Consider the following 18,062-nt stretch of genomic DNA (forward strand, 5'->3'; position numbering starts at 1 on the left):
TCAGCTTAAGCTGTTCCCAGGTTCCTCACCCACAAAAATTGTGATATAATGTATGAGAAAGAAAGATAGAAATAAACTATCGATTGTTGGATTTACATATAGTATACAGAAAGTATATCTACAATTATCTGGAAAAGCTATTAAAATGCTCCTCCCTCTTCCAACTACATATCTATGTGAGGCAGGATATTCTTCATAAATTTCAACCACAACAACATATTAAATAGACTGAATGAGAAAGCAGATTTGAGAATCCAGCTAATAAGCAAACATCAGAGGTTTGTAAAAAATGTTACACTATGCCACTCGCTAAATTTTCATTTTGTAAAACAGTTATTTTACATGACAATGAGTGATCTTGACTTGTTATGGGCTCATTGTTATATTAAATCAATTAGATATGTATTTTTAATTTGTCAGTTTTAATTTCTAATATATGCTAAGTAGAAATAGGTATAAGCCACATAAAAAGCTCTCTCAAGTCCTCTAAATTGAAGAGTTTGAAAGGGGTGTTAGAACCAATAAATGTGAGAACTCTTGCAGTATTTCTATTTCCTTTGTCTCTGCTTCATGACACACTTTCTCCTTCTTTCCTCCATTTATCTAAATTCTATCCATTTTTGACATGTGGCCATGCCCACCTATTGTGAGCTCTCTCTCTTCTGAATGCCCAGAGAACTCACCTGACAGCTGGTTATTGCCTTCGTCATTTTCAGTAGGTATACATGTCTCTCCAACTGAATTATAAAGCCCTGAAGGAAAGGGACCATGCTGTATGGCACATGACAGGTGCTCGAAAACACTCACCCTCCTGCCTTCTCCAGGCTAACTTAATTATAGACTAAATAGGAATGCACTTCAGACATGCCACTGGGCTTCAATCAATGCTTAATGAAGCCAGACCACAAAGGACAGGGGATGAGGTGAAATTTAGGACAAATGTGAGTCTCAAAAAGGTCACTTGAAGAGTCAGATAAGAACAAGAATATAGACACCAAAATGTTTAAGTGGAAAAGGTAGTAGTAAGTGACATCAGACCATAATACCTTTGTTTCTCAATAAAACGGAAAGCGAGTTATCCCTGAACCATTTTGAACCTAAAATATATATATACATATGAGGATTAAAGAGCAATATTGCAGGGAATCAACAGAATTTGCACAATGTCTCGTTCTGTAAAAGCAGGGGAAAATACATTAAACTAAATAGCAATTGGTTGTGAGCTGAATCGTATCTCCCAAAAAAGAAAAAAAGACATGTTAAAGTCTTAACCCCTGGTACCTGTGAATGTGACCTTATTTAAAAATAGTCTTTACAGATATAATCAAGTTATGTAAGGTCATTAGGGTGGGCCCTAACCTGATACGATTAGTGTCCTTATCGGAAGAGAAGAGACTAGGATATAGAGAGACAGAGGGAAGATGTCCCTGTAAATATGGAGGCCGAGTTATGCTGCCACAAGCTAAGGAATGTCGAGGCCACCTACCAGAAGCTAGAAGAGGCAAGGAAGGCTCATTACCGAGCTGAGGCTATGAAAGGAGTGTGACCCCGTCAACATCTTGATTTTTCAGACCTCTAGCTTTCATAACTGTGAGAGAATACATTTCTGTTGTGTTAAGCCACCCAGTTTACTGCACTTTGGCAACCCTAGAAAACTAATACAGCAATAGAGTAAAGGACACATCACTATCCATAATCACGTTTCCAACTAGCCCTCCCTCTTCACCCACAGACAAAAGTGGAACCAAAGGAAGATCTGAAATGAAAATCTAGTTGCAGCAACTAAAAAAAAAATCTTTTAACTAGAAATTTCTGAAGAGCAGTTAGATTTTTATAAAGTTCTGGGGAAATGTCTCTGATTAAAACTACTGTCAAAACTCAATCCCACTGAATCTCTATAAATGTGCCTTTAAATATAGAGACAAGGATTATTTATCCATCTTGCATTTCCTCAACTCTTTGCTACAAAAGGAAGTAATCCAGAACCTAACATTTAAAGTTACCAATACTATTACTATGTCATGACAAAAGAAATATGGGATAGCGAGTAAAAATCTTTCAATTTCTCCAAACTTTTATCAAGCCACCCAGACTTCTAGACCAAGACGACTCTTAGTTCACATGCTGGGCATTCACAAGTGTCTAGATTCAAGTCTTATCATATATTAAGTACTTGGCATTATAATCTATAGAAAAATTCATTTACACACTTATAACACATACCGGATTTCAGGAATTTACCTTCAGTCTCAGACTTTATCTCAATCCATAAAACATTGAGTTCTTAGCACTATGGAGATTTTTGATGACCCATCCACTGTCCCCCAAACATCAGGTAGCCCCACTGGTTTTCTAACTGTGAATTCTAACCTATTAGTAAAATCAATTTAGTATGCCCCAACTACTTTTTTTTTAATTAAAAAAAAAAAAGAATAAAAATATCAGAGGGCATCATTCATAGTAAGGATAAGTACCCTCATGCAACTTTTATTACAGTTGTATATGTGTTATGGGTACTGAGTCATGAAGGAAAATCTATTATTACTGTATTTATCAGTCCAAACCCTGGCAGGAAACAGATGGTTCACTCAAGTTAGGCACTTAGGAGTTTAATAAAGAAACTATTTATAAAGGTTTGAACGAGGTTAAGGGAAAACATTAGGGGATAGTGCTCTTAAAGGTGGTGAGCCCTTGCCATCATCTAGGACCCAAGGGGCCAGGGAAAGGAGCAGATGCCAATATGGTGGAAAAAGGAGAATGGGGAGGGTTGCTAGACAGGAGCTATGACCTTTGGTAAAGAGAGGCAGCCAACCTCCAGTGACCTGGCAGGAAGGGAGCTGACCACCCTGTTTTCCTGCTCGGGCCTCCCCAACTAGAAGCCACAGAGCAAGAGAGTCCACACATCTCAACCTTTTAGGTCACAGAGGGACACGGAGAAAGGTCAAGAGGATGTCTGGAGGAGCGAAAGCAGACTTCTAGCCACTGTGAATCTCTATCATGAGTCTGAAAAAAGCCACCGATACAGTTCATGCATTCATCAACTTACTCTGAACACTTATTTCTGGGTGCCACATTTTCCCACAACTGCCTTCAAATCTCAATCTTGAATCAAGGCTCTAATCCAACGCCAAACAAATGATGCAAAAGATTACTTGTCTCTGTGTCTCCAGGCCTTGGAGACAAAGACACAGGCGTAGCCTTGTGACTACAAACACCTCATAGTTTCCTCTCCCCATTTCCACTCACAGACAGTGAACTCCCAAGTCTGATTACTTTGCCCCAAAATCTCAAAGCCCATTTCCTCTTCTGCTTCACTATATCTAACCTCCACTCCCACAGCAGGGGCGTGGACCAGTTTCTCTACCTCCAGTTTCTCCCTCTGTCTCCGTTCTCCAAAGCACGTAATACAAAAGGGCAAATCACACACTAACAGCACCCTGCCCAGACTCCTCAAGCTCTTTAGCTAGTCATAACAAAGGCCTCCTGGCTTTGACCCTCCCTTCACCTTAACAGCGTCATTCTCTACACAATCACACTTGGGAAATTTTCCATAATATTCTCCCCTTCCCTTACCCAAAGTAATCATTTGTTTACCTTGAGAAGCAGGCTGCTTCTCTCCCCTGCCCCTCCCCTGCCCCATCCTGAAGCCCTTCCCCTGCCCCTTACCGAACTGGCAAAGGTCCATTCATCCTTGAAAACCTGCCTAACTCCCTCAGTGAAGTTTACGCAACTTCCCCATCTCTTCCCCACTCCAAGCAAAGTCAAAGTCAATTGCTCCCTTTGTCCACCACTCCAGGGCCCCACTACCACATTGTTTTGTTTATTCACATTGTTCTCTCTGCCTTCTTAGTCTATAAGCCTGATAGAGTCAGGAACCATGCTTTATTTTATTCTATATCCCCAGCACAAAACACAATGCTTGACTCACGACCACTTTCTAAATCTTCTCAAGTGACTGAAGTGACATTTAGATTGCTAGATTGCTATAGACAACCACAGGAAAGCATCCACTATGGAGATATGACTAAGGCCTCACTGAATACAGGACATACTTTTTAATGTGATGCAGTAATTTCCCATCATTCTTAAGTCAAGTATCCCAATATCTCTGCCACCAATCTGTAAAAAGGAAAGAGTACAAATTATATCTATATATCCCTTGTCAAAAGCCTGTGTTGCTTAAAGGTCACCTTTCTACGGTTATGTCTCTATACAAGAATGGTGGCAAAACTTACCCTAAATTCTCCTAAAGAGATATCAGAAGTCTATTACTAGAGCTCTCCACGAACCCTTAATTTCTGTCCATATGAGGCAATAAAATGGGTCTGATCATTTTCCCTATCCATATGGTTCTCTGGCTTTGCTAGTAGTGGCTTAGCCAAGAGTTGTGGCATCTCTTCTGTTATCTGCCTGCATCACCAAGTGGACCCCTCCAGGGCCCAGAACCACCTGGTTAGTTTAATAATCTCACCTTGAGGCAGAGGACAAGCATATTTATCTGGATGCTACTTGGCCCTGCATCTGATAGAGACTAAATTGAGTGAACCTTTTTAACCAGCCATCTCTTGGTATCCACAATTCCATCTCATTGAGATCGAAAAAGTGAGAGTCCAGCAATCTTCAGAAAAATGGTTGAGCCCAGATATGGGAGGCAGACCTAATTTGGCAGCCCCTCACACACAGATACTGTGCCTCTCAAAAATCAAAGAATCCTTCCAAATTGAGATAATCCAGAATCATTTTTAAAATAAACATGAAAGTAATGAAGAGAATACTGAAAAATCAAAAACTGTTCAAATGTAAGAATCAGCATGGCACATATCTTCATGAAGCAGAAACATAATGTTCTGTCGTTAAAAGTCCAGAACTACAGAGTTCTCAGTTTCAGTTATCTGAGAAGTGAGTCAACCTGTCAGAATTTGAAGCTATTATTTAAGACAATCAGTGTGGCAGATACAATGGACCACTAAACTGCTGCCTGCTGCAAATGTGAATATGGGGAGGTATCTGAAAGTAATCAAGACAAAAGTTGCATTTAGACTTTTGTTAAAAAAAAAACAAAACTCATATCACATATAAAGATTCCAAACTTATAAAACATTGTGTTGAATACAAGATCATTCCCATGTTTATAAAAGAAAGGAATGGGAAATTTAATAGAAGTTAACAAACATTTATGGTATACATACTCTACATCAGATACTTTGCTAAAAACAGGAAAGGAAAACAAAAAAGGCCCACTCTTTGTTCTTGAATAGTTCACAGTATAGTAGGGAAGACAAAATGATTTCGGTATGCAGCACAGCCAAGTAGACTACTGTCCCAAGCACACTTCATCTAGATGGGGCACATGGCGAGTCTCACCAGTGGAATGCTAGCAGAAGTGATATCTGCCACTTCTAGGCCAGGCCCCAAGCCTCCTGAGGCATCCTCCATACTGTCTTTATTCATCAGTCAACACCATGCAGGTGGTCTACAGAAAACTCCAAGGCCAAAGGCAACAGCAAGCAGGCGATTGTACGGGTCAGAGCCCCACCTCCAACCCAGAACAAGAAAACTTTGTTATGATAAGCCACTGTCATTTGGAGTAGTCTGTTAAGTTAGCAGAGCCTGACTAATAAACAGTATAATGTAAGATGTAGTTTTCAAAATGAAAGCACAAGCATAGGAGCACTAGGAACACAGGAATGAGGGGGAAAGAGAAGGAGGAGGGAAACTGGAGCCTCATCTTAAAGGATGAGCAGGATTTACTTGGGGTGGGGGAAAGCATGAAAGAACACTAAATTGCATGTAGGAATTTAAAGGGGTTGAAATGACAAGAGAAGATACTGACTAGGTAAGCAAGGCTTAGATTTTCACCTAAAAGCCATGGGGAACTATTTAAATATCCCCAGCAGTACTCCAGACATGATCAGATTTGCAGCTGTAAGGTCCTCAAGGGAAAATGGTTTGCAGGAATTGGGAGCTAGCAGAGGCAGAAAGGCCAGGTAGGAGTCTACTGCAATTCCACACAGTAGAAATGAACAATGGCATGGCTTGGCGTTGGAAGCAGATCTAAGAGATATCACCCGAACCAAAGGAATTTTCTAACCGACTAGACTGATGGTGGAATGTAATAGAGGAAGAGTCAGCGAGGAATGAAGGATTTCCAGGTTTCTGGGTTAAACTACCAGGCGAATGACGACACCAGAAACAGGGACTAGCCTGGGCTTGAAGTGAATGTGGAACATCAAGGTGGCAGATTGATATTGGGGTCTATAGTAAATTCAGGGCTAGCGGTGTGTATCTGGGGGTGGCTTAAGCCATGGACCAGATGAGATCCCATTGAGAGCAAGGCCAGAAAGAACCCTGATGCACAACCACACAAGGAAACGATGTGGGGAGAACTTGCAAAGACTGTGAAGAGACACGTTTTAAAATCCTGGAAAGTTCGTGAGGACAGAGAGTTTTAAAAGATTATATAAAAATTAGGACTGAAAATTAACCATGGGTTTTAGCTAGGAGATCTTGATCATCTTGTTGAGAGCTCTTTATCTGGGAAAGGTGAGAACCTGAGTAACCAAGTGAGCTGGTGATGAGGCCTTAAGATCCTAATTTTCAAAAATCCTCCCCATTTTTTAAGTTCTTACAAATTCCTTTAGCCTCGTGCAAATTTAGTAAAATGTAAATATACTTGTAATAAAACCGAAACTACATTAACAAGGCCAGAAAATATCTCAGGGTGGCACCCGAGGGCTTTCAAAATCTGGTCCGGGTTAGTCTGTGCAGCAGTCCTCCTCCCTGGGCTATGCTCGACTTTTCACAACGCCCTCAAGCAGCTGATGCCTTCTCCTTGTATTCCCTCCACCTGGAATGCCTCACCACACTTTTCCACCTGGCAAATTCCTCATCATGTTTCACAACAACTTCAGTGTCTTATTTGAAAGAGCACTCCTTATCTAAATTGTGTCTCAGCAAACATACCACTGGCTCATTCACATGTATGCCTCATCTCCTAGAAGGCTGTGAAACATCAAAACCAGAAAGTGACTGATTAAGCTTCACGTTCCTATCGCCTTGATGGCAATGTGACCTGTTGCGTTGGTGCTCACCCCCACAAAGAACTATATCTACTGTTGTTTGGCTCCTTGTGTAATTCTTTCCTTTGAATATGGGCTGAACTTGTTACCCATTTTAACTAGTAGAACATGGCAGAACAGAACACATCACGCCAGTTGCAGGTCTAAGCCTTAACAGCACCTGGCAGCTAGCACTTTTGTGCTCTTTGGAACCCTGAGCTGCCATGTGAAGTCTCACTATTGTGCTTATAGAGGCCAAGGGAAGAGGCCATCTGAAGATGATCAGATGCTGAGACTACGTGGAAGAGAACCCAGGAACCCAGCTGACATGAAGAACCAAGGCTCCAGACATATGCCCCCAGGTGAGCCATTATAGCCAGCCCCCAGCTATTCAAACCATCACAGCTGAGGCACCAGACATGTAAATGGAAATGCCAATCCTGAATATTCCAGACCTAGGAAACATCTCACTGAGTCTTTTCCACGTATTGTTGAATATAATATTAAGTTACATAGTGGAGCAAAAGATAACTGTAACACATGGTGATGGAGATGTGGTAAAAGAAATATTTATTCAACAAGGAATTTATCAATAGCCTACTATGTACCAGGCACTCTTGTAGGAGCTAGGGGTTCAACAATGAACAAAATGGATAAAGATTCTACTTTTATTAAACTAGCATTCTAGTGGGGGAAAGGTACAATAAATAGAGTTAAAATCAGCAGCACGGTAGGGAGGGATGAGTTCTATGGAGAAAAATAAAGCAGGAAAGAGCAATACAGAGAGTGGTTGGAAGGGTTATAATTATAAATAGTGTGGTCAGGTTGCATAGAGAAGGAAACAATCTTTTACGATGGAAAAGATACCGGAGCCAGATAATGGTGGGAGAATGTTTCAGGCAAAGAAAGTAGCACATGAGATAGAGCCTCTCTGGCACATCTAAGTAACAGCCAAGATTATCAGTGTGGCTGGGGGAGAGTGAGAGAAGGGTGAAAGTGAGGGCTGAATAGTAAGAGATAGTGTCTCACAGTCCCTAAGACCACCAAGTTCAATGATTCCCTAGGAGGACACACAGGACTCAGCATACAGTCATTCTCACAGCTTTGATTTATTACAGCAAAAAGAGATAAAGCAAATTAGGAAAGAGAAAAGGCACACAGGTACGTTCTGGAGGAAACTGGGCACAAGCTTCAAAGGGTCCTCTCTCATTGGACCTCCCAGCAATGAGTTTTGATGACACACATGAAATGCTGTCTACCAGGAAGGCTCATTAGAGACTCAGCATCTGAGGTTTTCACTGAGCTCTGGTGACATAGAACTCTCTACTGAGTGTGCACAAAACTTCCAGACCTCTAAAAAAAAAAAAAAAGAAAAAAAAGAAAGTATTCAGTATAAACCACATTGTTTGTATAAACAGTTTTGGCACAGTGAGCCTTTCCCTTCAGGGAACAGTGGAAACTCTCAGCAAATCTAAGTTCCTGGATGCTAGTCAAGGCCCAGCCTTACAAATAGGCCTATGGATAGATAGCAGTTGCAGGCCAGCTACGTTAACTTTTCCTGCACAGATAGCCAGATTGTGTAGCGCTTTACAGTCCATTTGAAAGATGGAAGCCATTAGAGGATGCTGAGTAGAACAATGAATGACATGACACCCAACTAGAATTTTAAATGATCACTCTGGCTTTTCTGTTGAGAAGAGTAGCAGGGGCAGAAACAGGAAAACTAAAGTCCATTAAAAAAATAATAATAATAATTAAAAAGTTTTAGAAAAGCCCCAGCATGCTAACAGAAAAGCTAAAGATAAGTGGTCAGATTCTGGATATACTGTGAGAGCACAGTCAGTCTGATTTGCAGATTAATTGTAGGCAGATCATAAGAGGAAAAGGTCATTCAAGGGTTATTGTAAAGATTTCTGGCCTGAGCTACTAGAAAGATGGCACTATCATTTAATGAAATGGGAAAACCGTGGGAAGGATAGATTTGGAGTAGGAGATCAGGAGTTCAGTTCGTGGCATGCTAAGTTACCTACCTGACATCCAAGCAAATGTGTCAAGGAGTCTGCTCTATACGGGGTTTGGAGTTAAGGGGAGAGTTCTGGACTGGCACTAAAGAAATAATATTTGGAACCATAACACTGGATAAGCTCATCCAGAAGCCTCTAAATCTCACTGAAAATGTCTAGATTTTTGTTCACCACTTCTTTTTTAGTCCACCACTTACCCAATACCAAACCAAAAATGGAAAATGTATACTGCAAGCTGTTGCATCAGAGGTACATACCTCAACTTATTCTACAATTCAGCTGATTTTTACTCACGTCTAGGTGGAGGATTTAAGATTTTAAAGGCTCTCTCTCTGCCTACAGCTACCAAAGAATAAATGAAGACTCCCTTCTGCTGGCAAAGTTCTCAACAGAACAGACAGCGATTCTACAAGAACACTACCGGTGAAAGGCTGCCTGGGATCTGAGCTCTAGACCAGTGGTCTTTAAAAGTAGCTGAGAAATCATCGGAGGAGCTTTGGACCTGACCTGTCCATTACGGTAAGCCACTGTGACTAAATTAATTAAAATTTAAAATTCGGTTTCTCAGTTGCGCTAGCCACATTTGAAGTCTTTAACAGCCATGTGTGGCTAGAGGGTGTCCTACTGGAAAACACAGACACAGAACATTTCCATCATCACAGAAAGTTCTATTGGGCTGCCCTGCTTTATACTTTCTGAGAGAGGCCCGAACTTCTGCATGTTGAATACACTTCCTCAGATGTTGTTAATAATCAATTTTCTCAGAAAACATTGACTCATAAGAATGTGACATTATCATTTGCCCAACTTCCTCAAAGAGGACCTATAGCACAAATGCCCTGGGAATGAATACCTGGTTAACTCAGCCACTTGAGCACAATTCTCCAAACTACAATTCCAGACTGAGACTCCCAATCCCACACAAGGCAATTAACTCAGATGAACTAAACTGCAGCCCAAATCCTGGTCAGCAAACCCTACATGTGGGTCACTGGATTATACACTGGAGGAAGAGGTCCCAAGATCACAAACTCAAATGCCTAGCAGCAGGCCAAATAGCAGCAATGCATTAACTAGGCTATAAGTAAGAAAATAAAGACAGAGCAAAAAGTTAAGCATGAAGATAATGACTTTCTCATTTTGAGGAGGCAATAATAGAGACTAGAACATTAATGATTCTTTCTAAAGAGAAAAGAGGTGTCTCAGCTCCAACTGATAGCTGCTATGTGGGAAAGTAAAGCTCAGTATTGTCAGAGCTTCTATATTGTTTTTCCCCAAAAGAAGACTGAAATCTGGATTTTTGTGTGAAATCTCAAAATATGTAAAAATCGAAACTAAGTCAAAATATAATACTGAACAGAACTAAACACACACACATGCACATACACATTTGTGGGTCATCGCAGGCCCCATGAGCCTTGCGTTTAGAGGCAACTTAGAGGTTGCTCAATGCAAGTCACATAGCAGAACCAAAACCAAGTTAAGTTTACAGCCATGCCACCCTGAAAATGCCCGATCTCATCTGATCTCAGAAGCTAAGCAGGGTCCAGCCTGGTTAGTATTTGGATGGGAGACCACCTAGGAAGACCAAGTGCTATAGGCTTAAAAAAAAAAAAAAGTTAATGCCATGCTGATAGTGAGTCAGCTTTAGCCACATGGTGGGAAGAATATCTAGTCTACACATTAGGAGAGAACTGAATAGGAAATAAAGCACTCAAATAAGTCTGTGCCCAATATATTGAAAAGGATTTTTGAGAATCCAGTCTAGTCCTGGTTTATGCATACAGAAACCTTAAAATATCAAAACAAAGCATCAAAAATTGAAAAGTTTAGGAATTCAAGAGTGCTCGCCTATTCCTCTAGGCTAGTCCCATACGATATCATATCAGATCTCATTACTGTAAAAATTCTCTTGGATTCTGATCCCATAATTAATCAAGGAATAGAGTCATTACTCTTCTTCAGATCTGGAAAGCTGGTCTCAACTTGTAAAACAAACAAATTATTCAAACTATCTGAACACAGAAGAGATTTATTTTGAAAAGTCTATCAAATGTTTCTTCACAAACACAAAAAAAGTTTCTCATAGTCAGATCCACAAATCAGCTTCTGAAAAATTCCAGCACACCCATTATCCCATGTACTCAATGTTCATGTTATCTCATTCATTTCAACTCTTCAATACACTACACACTCGTTACTAAACAAGTCTTTTCATTATTCACTTCAACCTCATCTAGTACATATATAATGAACGTTCGATTTAATAATTTGAGCACCTGCTGAGAGAATTCATTCATGGTAGGAGTAAAGGGACAGTTCCTAAAAACAGATTGGTCTATAGATGCCTAAGACACAATATCTGTCACGAAAAGAGTTTAAAACCAAATGAGTTCAGTGATACCAAGATTAGTGGTCATACATATATTGGTGGTTCTCAACCCTGGCTGGGTATTAGAATCACCTAGAATGTTTTGTAAAATACCTGTCTCCAGGCCCCACTCTAAACCCAGTGAATGAGAATCTTGGAGAAAGGAACTCAGGCATTTGCACTGTCTAAATGTTAAATGTTAAAGTTAGAGGTGACTGATAATCATCCAGGGTTGAGAGCCCCTGCAGGATATGGCTCGATTACCCCTTCACCTGTGACATGTAATTTTGATGATAAATTTAACTAATTACTCAGTGATGCCCATCTTGACTACTTAAGACAACAATATCCTCTCCACTAACTACTTAACTAAATTGGATTTAGAGCCTAGGACACTGATAAACAACCAGAATCCAAAGACAAGTGATCCCATAATTCCTGCCTATTAGTCTATTCACCTCCCCAGTAGAGTTCATAAAATGGGAGGGCATGGGAGGAAGTAGGAACCTCAAAGTTCCCTGATTTCAGAACATAATTAAAGTCTTTCTCAGTATCTTCAGCACCCTACCTACTTCTGTCCTTATCTGATGCTGATTCAGCTGGTTCCCCACATTCCACAAATACCAGTCTTTTTTGTTTCATCCCAGCAGGAAGTGGATACTTCTCTGATGCTGCCCACAAATTCCAGAATGACCTCCTTGGCCTTCACTTCCCCTCCCAACTTTAGTAGCGTCAAGTCTATCCTCAATCTTGAAATCTGCCTTTCTCTCATCTAAATTATTCAAGGCTCTGTAAGAAATCGACTTAATTTACATTCATATTCCCACCAAATTTGTTTCTGTACAGTAGTCTCTACCTGGATGTATAAGAGATCTTGCCCATATTTCCATTTGTAATTAGACTGAGGAACATTTTTGATACTTGATTTATAAATCTTGCAATATTTGCCTCAGAAACTAGACTTCTCCCTTATAACATGTAGATCTGTACTGTAAAATATAATCAAGAAAAACTTATGGATGTCCATCTCTCTGCAAGAAACAAAATAGCTATCTTTAGGTTGTTATTGTAGCTGTTTTTAGAGGAAATGGTCTTTTTAAAACAAACTTTAAAATATAAACAAGGTGAGTAAATTCAAATGCATAATAACCTACTGGGCTGTGCAGTTAATGACTGAGTGTAAGGACCTGGAGACACAGTTCCTGGGTTCAAATTTCAGTTCCACCACATACCAATCATTTCTCTGTGTCTCTTTCCGCCTCATCTGTAAAATGGGAATAACAACACCAACCCTCATGGAGTAAGTCGTTTAAGACATGTAAAGCTCCTAGAACAGTGCCTGCACAACTAGTGTTAGTTATTATTATTCATGTACGGTTTAAAATCTTGCTGTCCAGGAAAATGAGCCTTTTAAATTGTTTTCACTGATTTAAAGAAAGTGAATTTATTACAGATTGTTTTTCAAATTCAATTTTGACATTTCCTGTCTTTCCCCATCATTTTCTAAATTCGATGGATAAACGCACGGAATTTGTCAGAGTATTTCTTGACATTTTTGTTCCATTAGGAATACCATTTAATATTAGGCCTCACTATGATTATGACATTATTTAAAATGAAACTATAGGAGAGGAATATTTGGAGAGGGAAAAAATATCACTTGCCACTTATTAAATTGAGATTTTAAAAGCCAAAGAAGGGAGGGAGGATTTATAAACTGCAGATGACTTTTAAATGTCACATTCACTAATATATAAATGTAAACAGAAAAATGTAATGTCTGGTAATAATAGTAAACTGGATCAATACAATTATATTATGGGTTCTGTGATATTATAAATTATGCTTTCAATCCAGGATGGCAATAGCTTTTTAACACCTTTTAAGATCAAATTACAATGTATTAAATATCATCTATCCCTGTATTTTATTTATAAGCTTATAGTTTACTTCTGTTCCTTGGACAGTCCCATGTAGTAAACTTCTAAATATACAAGATTTTAGAGCATAAATTATTTTTAATGCATTAAAAATAAAAATGATGTATCATCTCAGTAAAACCTATTCAATAAGATCTATTTTAATAATTAGTCTAGAATAATGTTGTTACTATTAACCATAGCTTACTTTCAGAAGTTAGTGAAATATAACTTCAAAGACAATTGGTTACTGTGCAAATCTCAGTTTAACTGAATTATACAATATAAAGAGCACATGCTATTGTAACAATGGAAAAAAATTAGGGTAGATACTCATATAGTTTTATAGGCCATTTTGATTATTTTCCCTCCTCTACCTCAATTCCATTAGTAAAGAGTTCAGCTTTAGGTATTATATTTAATATATTTATAGACCTTTCACTATACTATTCTCAAACCCTTAACTGTTCAAGACAACATAAACACATGTTTATTCAAAGTAGAAATTTTTTTCTGTATAATAATTCTTAGTGGAGGCACAAGAGGTGCAGAGATTTTCTTAAAGGCTTAAATTATATATTTGGAAGAAACAAAATTATTTGTATGCTTTGGATAACCTATAAGACATTAAAGAAATTACATCTTCCCATCAATAAATTGGCAAACACATTATGTCTACAGTTCTCAAAGCATGAGAACAAATATTTAGAGAACCACTGTCCTCTAAAGGAAGAGTTTATGACTTGTCCTGTTTCAGGAGGGTTGGGGCATACACACAAGATGTTCCATCTGAGGATTAAAAAATAAAAAAAGGTGCTCTTCAATGCCTTCATTTAACAGTTCTATTGAAGAAGACACAGAGGCCCAGTATATTACCCAAACACCTGTTGAGTTCTAGTGTCCAGCTAAGTCTTCTGAACATGCGTTCCACACTTAAAAACACTCTTCCTGAGCTTCACTTAATTTTACTTGTTTCTGACTTCAAGAACAGAGTTGGGGACAGTCCTGGCCGTCATTTCACTAGTCATCCAGGACTTGACACAGTCCACATGCGTAAAAAATGCTCATAGAATGTGCAGCACTAAACTATAAACACTCGAAATATAGACTAGTTGTTATAAGCAAACAACATCCTTCCACCCAAGTCCCTCCCCAAATCTCTTAGGGAGGGCCGCTCACGAGGTTGAAATTCCAGGGGCCCCATCAGTCACAACTTCCCAGTATCTGTAACTTGCACCAATCATCTTTCTAACTCCAAGAAGCCGAAGTGGGGCTGGCCTTAGCGGGTCAAAAATCACACCTGAGGTCAGTAGCACCTCCAAGGGTTCCATTAAGAACAATTCCCTCAAACAACTTCTAAGAGTGAACTCCAGTGGTCCTTTCAATCACCTAGGAGAGTGTTTAAAAGCAGACTGGGAGGCAGTGGGCTTGGATCAGGACGCCAGACTGCATTTCTAATGGCCCCCCAAGGGATTCCCATTCTGTGGTTCCCCCCACCGCCCTTTGAGAAGCAAGTCCCACAAACGCCCAAAGACTCCCAGGTCACTTCTATTAGTAACATTCAAAAGTTGTGGCTACAGGTAGTGTGACAAATCAAGGCGCCTGGGTGCCCTACGTCCCCTGAAGGTTGCTACCGGGTCCTCGGGACACCTAGCAGGTGCCTTGGTCTCCATGCGCTCTGGAGTAGTCCACCCGGCAGCCGCGCCCCCACTCCCCACTCCCGCCCCGCGCGCGCCTCTCCCCACCCCCGCGCGGCGCTCACCTTCTCCCGGGTCTTCAGGTACCGCTGCAGCGCCTGCTGCGTGAGCTCCCGGACGCACAGCTGGCCCTCCTTGCAGGGCACCACGATGCCGGTCCTGCCGAAGCATACGGTCACTTTCATCCTGGCCCCCGGCGACCACGCCGGGCCTGCTGAACAGGTGTCTGGCCCCGCGGGTGCAGCCCCTACTCTCGGGGGACGTCCACCACCGGCGGGCCTGGAGACCCGGGGTGCCTCTCCCCGGCGCCCCCTTTGGACTCGGGGCTCGCAGCAGCGCCCCTACGCCCGGGCAAGCGGCCTCCAGGGGGCGGGAGCCGGGGAGGGGGCGGCAGGGGGAAGGGCTACCACCCAGGTGGCTGGGGGCCGGGACGCGGCGGCACCGCTGCAGGGCTCCTCCTCCGCCTCCTACTCCCGCTCGGGCCCGGCCGAGTCTGCAGCTCCGCGCGCACCAAAGTGAAACTGCCGGCCCGGCCCTGGCCCTCCTGGCCCTGGCCCTGGCCCTGGCCCTGGCCCTGGCCCTGGCAGCAGCGGATCGGCCCCAGGCCCGGGGCTGGAGTGGGCGGCGGCGGCGCGCGGGGCCGGAGTTGGGAGGAAACTTTTGCGCCGGTCGCAACTCCTCCGCGGCGCGCGGTGCTCTGGACTCCCGCGGCCCCCGGGCCGGCTGGGCCCGGCTCTTAAAGGGGCCGCGGCGCTTCCCGGCCCCGCCGCTCACTCGGCGGCGCCCGGCGGGGGCCGTGCGGGGCGGTAACTGGAGCCCCGGAGTCTCGTCCCCTCACTCGGTCTCTCCCTGGCTCTGTCCCTCCCGCACACACACACACACACACACACAGAGCTCTGGGGAATTGTAACGGGACCTGAGAGCTACCCACCCGGGGATTGAAACCGGATCTCCTAAAGCACACCTAAGGGAATAGCTAGGAGACTACAGAGCTACACCCTTAAATTGAAGGGATTGGAGCAAGATTCAAGGAGAGCCCGGGAGCAGGTGCTTCTCGCCACGCCCACAAAAAGCACCCAAAGGAGTGGCTGCTCACAGGTAGTCAGCTACAGGGATGGCAAAGGGTCTCTTAAGAGTCTGAAGCACAGCATCGCATCTGCCCTTTGGAGCCCTGAAATGGCAAAACGGAAGGGATTCCTGGGGATAATGTGGCAATGGAACCACTCTTTTGACAGAGGACATTGAGTATTCCCCCAAAAGTCACACCCCAGACTCAGATATGATTGCATATACTTACATATATTCTTCTGAAATGTGCCTCTTATGTATCTGACAGGGAAAACCATTTTAACAACGTTTAGGTCCATGATTTGGCAGGTATGTATCATAAATTGAAATAGGGAGGAGGGATTCAACAAGTAATATTTGTATCATTCTTAGCTCACACATCAGTGAGTTTCTTTGAGCCTAACATCAACCCTGTAGCGTAAATAATATTTTCTCATTTTATGATTGAAGAAGGGTGTTCAGCGAAGTTAAGAGACTGAATAGACCATGGAGTTCGCTATGCTGAAAGGAAATTAGTTCTTCCGATGCTAAATCCCTGGTCTCCCCAAGAGGTCTTCTCAGCAGTCCCATTCATCCAACATGATCCTCAGGGCTACATCTTGTGTTTCTCCACAACAAGATAAGATACACTTACATTGAACTTGAATTGCCTAGGACAGTATGATAATGTGCAGGAGATTAAATTAATGGGCTCCTGGACTTTGAGAGTTTCAAATTTTTTAGCTCATCCATACATGCAATAAGTAGATATTGGTTGTGTTCTATGTAGAGGACCTTATTTAAGGTCAGTGGCATCAAAGAGGATCATGCAGACCAAGTCGACTTGAAGAAAATATATTAATATAATTGGGTAGCAAATCCAATACAAACTAATTTAAATAAAGACAGAATCTATTTCCCCCACTCAGTCAAATCTATTTATTTTACATGTGGTTTAGTATGAAGTCCAGGGCACTCTTTTGAGGCAAGATTGAGACCTGAAATTCAAATGATGTCCTCAAGGGCCTCCTCTCTCCATTTATTGGCTTTACCAGGGTCTTGGTGATTTTCAGGCAGGACCTCCCTAAAGGGGACAAAGGTGGCCACTCCCAGTGTTCCAGGTTTACACAGCCTAAAGCCAGCCATCTCAGGCACCAGTAAACTTTTTCTGGTGAGGATTTGCACATCCAAGCTTGAGAAATATACCTTCCCTCTGGTGAGATGAATGCAACAGTGATTATCCAGACCTGATTCGCCTGCCACTAAATCATATGGGAGACAACAAAATATATGTAGCCACTACAAAATGTAAGTTTCTTTTCATGGAGCTTCCAGAGAGTAGGGACGACAAGGTCTACAGGGAAGCTAAATAGAAACTATAAAACAACAGTGAATTTGATAATTCTACTGAACATTATTAATTCAGACAAATGCCAGGCACTGTTTTAGGTATACATATATAATAAAGATATATGAAAAATGTCTTACATATGTACAAATATATATACAGAAATGCACTATGTATTATATATCTTTTCCTTTACAATAATCTTACAAGAGAGGTAATTTAGTTATTAGAGAGTTGAGGAAACTGAGGCCAAGGGTCATTAAGACCACATTTTTAGAAAGTAGCAGAAGCTGGATTAGAATCTAGGCAGCGTGACTCCAGAGCCTTCAGTAACTGCTATGCTGATCTTGCATAGGAAGCACCAACTGAGTAGAGCAAACAAATAAATAAATAATATGTGACCCTTACTTTTAATATTGGATATTCTATGGACATGTAGAATGGTACAGAGCAAAATTTTAGCTGATGAAATAACTTTGCAGGTTACCGTTCTTTATGCTTCATACCTTTTCTTTTTTTCCTTCACAGTCGTTCCAGAGTCCTCCCTTCTGCTCAGATAATAAATAGCTCCTGCTCTTCTTCTCAAACCTCTTTATGG

General features: G+C 41.6%; 1 protein-coding gene and 1 pseudogene across 1 annotated transcript in view; one reads left to right on the forward strand and one right to left on the reverse strand.

Moving 5' to 3' along the window:
- Positions 1 to 15,843, reverse strand: part of PARD3B (par-3 family cell polarity regulator beta) — a 948,153-nt gene extending 932,310 nt beyond the window's left edge. Inside the window, exon 1 of the mRNA XM_011369686.2 lies at positions 15,135 to 15,843. Within this exon, the coding sequence (XP_011367988.1) occupies positions 15,135 to 15,254 (120 nt within the window). The 5' untranslated portion in view covers positions 15,255 to 15,843. The remainder of the gene's footprint in view (positions 1 to 15,134) is intronic.
- Positions 10,567 to 10,685, forward strand: LOC111745357 (annotated as a pseudogene).
- Positions 15,844 to 18,062: the final 2,219 nt, after the last annotated feature.

This window comes from Pteropus vampyrus, unplaced genomic scaffold, assembly GCF_000151845.1.
Source record: "Pteropus vampyrus isolate Shadow unplaced genomic scaffold, Pvam_2.0 Scaffold152, whole genome shotgun sequence".
In the NCBI taxonomy this organism is placed as follows: Eukaryota; Metazoa; Chordata; class Mammalia; order Chiroptera; family Pteropodidae; genus Pteropus; species Pteropus vampyrus.